Source organism: Callospermophilus lateralis, chromosome 7, assembly GCF_048772815.1.
Source record: "Callospermophilus lateralis isolate mCalLat2 chromosome 7, mCalLat2.hap1, whole genome shotgun sequence".
NCBI lineage: Eukaryota > Metazoa > Chordata > Mammalia > Rodentia > Sciuridae > Callospermophilus > Callospermophilus lateralis.
In genome coordinates, this window is record NC_135311.1 from 5,804,077 (window position 1) to 5,807,851 (window position 3,775).

Genomic DNA, 3,775 nt, shown 5'->3' on the forward strand with positions numbered 1-3,775 from the left:
ATCCCCAACTATTTTTAAAGACAACGTCTCAACGTTACCAAGGGCTGGCCTCGAATTAGCCGTCCTCCTGCCTCAGCCTCCCTAGTCACCGGAATACAGGCGTGCTCCATTGCGCCTTGCAAAAGGCATTCTGATAGCCCCCAATTTGTTGCTTTACAGGACACCTGAAAAGCTTCCCTTCCCTGGTGGCCCTACAAATCCTTTGGTCTTGCTGGTTGCACAGCCTGTTCAGAAAAAAAGAATCCTTTGTGAATATGATAAACTCGAGAGCTGAAGAGATGAATTCCAAGCGTCCCCATGTCATTATCAGCTCTGAGGATTTCAGTACTTGAAGGAGCTAGTAAAATACTGTCCATTCCTCTAATAGACGTCCCCCAGATCAGTTTAGAATGCGACGGAGGCAGACGGCAAGGTGGTTTCTGCGCCTGTGCCCTTGGTGCGGCGGCTTGAGGGCCTCAGGTCGCTCCATTTGTGCGGCGGGGCTGCCCTCTGGCGGCTGTCGGAGACCATCGCGTCAACTCCTCGAAACGCCTTCGGTCGGCAAGAAAGAGTGGACCTAGGAAGGGAGGTGATCACTGGAAAGCCAAAATTTGGCAAGCATACGCGCCTCGCAGGAAACTGAGAGGGGCCGGGGGCGGTGGGTAAAAATAAAGCCCTTCTAAAGAGCACCGCCCGCCGCGCCTCTCGGTCCTCGGGGCCTACAGTCGTTTTACGACAGTGTGGCGCATCTGAGGCTTGCTTTCCGGCAGCGTGGTCTTAACGCCGTGCTCAATTTTCGGCAGCGTAGTGCAGGCTTCCCTCTGGGGCGGATGGGCCGCGCGAGAGGTCCCAAGGTTCGAGTCCCAGTTCGGGAATGAGCCTCTTTGACGTCTTCCGGGGCTTTTTCGGCTTTTCTGGACCTCGGAGGTGAGAGTAGGTCTGGTCTGGGTAAAGAGGGCGGGGGGCTTCTGGGAGGAGCTTCGCCCTGTTTTGGGAAATACTTCCCTTCTCCTCCAACTCCTGCGGAGAGGACAGAAGCCTCGGTGGGGCCCTCTCCGACAGTGCCCAAGCCCGTCCTTAGGAGGAGGAAGAGCAGCCTTTACCTCTCTTGCCTGGGGTGATGCAACAAGAACCTGGGCGGCGGGAGGGGCGGACAATGGGCGGGCTGGGGAGGAGGGCCGTGGGCAGGGTCCGGTGGGAGGCACTGGGGGACGCCGAAGAGGGACCAGGGCCAGGCGCTGGGGAGCAGCTGCGAGGTGAGGATTGACTTTGGTAGAAACGAAACAGAACAAAGGCAGAAAGCAGAAACACCTGTCAGCTGTTTGGTGTTGACCGTCCCTGCTGTCCCTGTTGACACCCTTGAGATAGGTTATGGCTTAAGTTGTGCTGAACTCTTGGTGGCTTGTTTGCCCCCACCCTCAGCCACAGAGATCCCTTTTTTGGAGGGATGACTCGAGACGAAGATGAGGACGATGAGGAAGAGGAAGAGGAAGGAGCCCCATGGGGCCGTGGGAACCGGGGGTTTGATGGTTCCCAGCCCCCAGAGGAATTTGGCTTCAGCTTCAGCTTCAGCCCAGAAGAAGGGATGCGTTTCCAGGATAACTTCGGCTTCGATGACCTAGTACGGGACTTCAATAGTATCTTCAGCGAGATGGGGGCCTGGACCTTGCCTTCCCGCCAGCCTGGTGTGTGGATTTCCCTGAGGGAGAACCCAGGGGTTTCTAGTGGATTGGTGGGTGAAATAAGGAGCCTATGCAGGGAGTAGTTAGAGGACACAAAGTGTGAGAAGACATGATTTCCGAGAGATTTAAGGGACTAAGTCCTTTCCTACCCCAGTACCCACCTGCCACCTTTCTACAGAGCTTCCAGGGCCTCAATCGGAAGCACCTGGTGAGAGACTGCAGGAGGGACAGACCCTTCGGGACTCAATGCTTAAGTACCCAGATAGTCACCAACCTAGGATCTTTGGTGGGGTCTTGGAGAGTGATGCAAGAACTGAGTCCCCCAAACCAGCACCAGACTGGGGGTCCCAGAGACCTTTTCATAGGGTGAGTACCCCATCCAAGCCTGAACTGAGAGTCTGAGAGACCAGTAATAAAGTGCAATGACTAGAATCCTTGTTGGCACCTCATAGACTTGGTTTGGAATTCTACGCCCTTCACTTAGTGTATTTTGTCTGGTTTTGTTTTGTGGTGCTAGGGATCAACCCCATGGCCTGCCTTGCGCTAGGCAAATGCTCTACTACTAAGTCCATCTCCCAGTCCTGTTTTCTATATTAAGTTTTTTGTAGGGTTTTTTTAAGTTGGAAGAGGACACAGTAACTTTATTTTTTCATGTGGTTCTGAGGATCAAACCCAGTGCCTCACATGTGCTAGGCAAGCTCTCTACCACTGAGCTAGGACAGTCCCCAGCCCTTTGAAGGTTTTTTTTTTGTTGTTGTTGTTGTTGTTAGTGGACATTTATTTATTTACATGCCATGCTGAGAATTGAACCCAGTACCTCACACATGCTAGGCAAGTGCTCTATCACTGAGCCCAGCCTGGAGTTCTGCTTTTTATTAAAAAAAAAAAAAAAAAAAAATCCAGTGATTCTTGGCTAAAGCAAGATTGCTAGAGGAATACAGGGAAATATCATTTTAGGAAGACTTTCTGGTAGAAGGATAGGGAAACAGCCAGGTAGGCGTAAGTAAATAAAGCTATGCTGAATGGAATAGTTTCTCTTAAGGAAAGGGGGATTGGGGAACTTTAGTGGTTTGGAGACTGTGATCCTTCAAGTGTCGAGGGTGACTTTTCACCTACTGTGGCTTCTTCTACAGTTTGATGATATGTGGCCAGTGACTCCCCATCCTAGAGCCAGAGAAGACAATGGTGAGTGTGGAGGGGAGGGGACATTTATCATCCCTCTGTTATTCTGTCCCCTCTCTCTCTCTGAAGTTTTTTCCTGTTGTACTTGTCCCCTTTTTTACTTGAACTCTTTCTTTTGGTTCTTTATCTCTTTGCTTTTTCAGATCTTGATTCCCAGGTTTCGCAGGAAGGTCTCGGCCCAGTTCTCCAGCCCCAGCCCAAATCCTATTTCAAGAGCATCTCTGTGACCAAGATCACTAAGCCAGACGGGGTGAGTTGGGAGAGAGGAGTAAAGGAAACTGGCCAGGGACTACCCCAGAAAGAGGCCTTGAATAAAGAAACCACTGACCTCACCTTTAGTGATGTTAGCATATGGTGGTGGCTTCTGCTTGTAGATAGTGGAGGAGCGCAGGACTGTGGTGGACAGTGAGGGCCGGAGGGAGACCACAGTGACCCGTCAAGAACCAGAGAGCAGTCCTAGATGTGGTAAGTTAAGAGTATGAGTCAAAAGGGCCCATCTCAACTCCTTGGGGAAAGGAAACTCTTGCTCTTGTACCCTTTAATATTATTTCTCTCCTTTGCCTCTGACCGTTCTTGTCATTTAGTCAATCTGTTTATGACTTTCTTCCTTAGATCCAGAATCGCCAAGACCTCCAGCCCTGGATGATGCTTTTTCCATTCTGGATTTATTCCTAGGACGTTGGTTTCGGTCCCGGTAGCCTTGTTAATCTTAGGGGCCTTCAGGTCCTTTCCACTTCTCACTCATTGCCCACCATCATTAAGCTTAGCTGCTTCTGCCACCTCAGGGGCTTGGGTATGTGGAACAGTGATTTGGGGGTGTGTCAGTCTGCCATTCACCTAGACTGACCAATAAAACCTTTATTTATGGTACTGGTCTTGGTCTTTCTTTTGTTAACACTGTTTTACTTTCCAGAATCATGCAGCACTTGACA

The 3,775-nt window shown here is 50.8% G+C and overlaps 1 protein-coding gene across 1 annotated transcript; it reads left to right on the plus strand.

Moving 5' to 3' along the window:
- The first annotated feature begins 753 nt into the window (after positions 1-753).
- Positions 754-3,713, plus strand: Hax1 (HCLS1 associated protein X-1). Its single transcript, XM_076860996.1, has 7 exons — positions 754-906; positions 1,402-1,664; positions 1,840-2,027; positions 2,795-2,846; positions 2,987-3,093; positions 3,218-3,308; positions 3,456-3,713. The coding sequence occupies exons 1-7, from the start codon at positions 854-856 to the stop codon at positions 3,539-3,541; spliced, it is 840 nt and encodes a 279-aa protein (XP_076717111.1). The 5' UTR covers positions 754-853; the 3' UTR covers positions 3,542-3,713.
- The last annotated feature ends 62 nt before the right edge of the window (positions 3,714-3,775 follow it).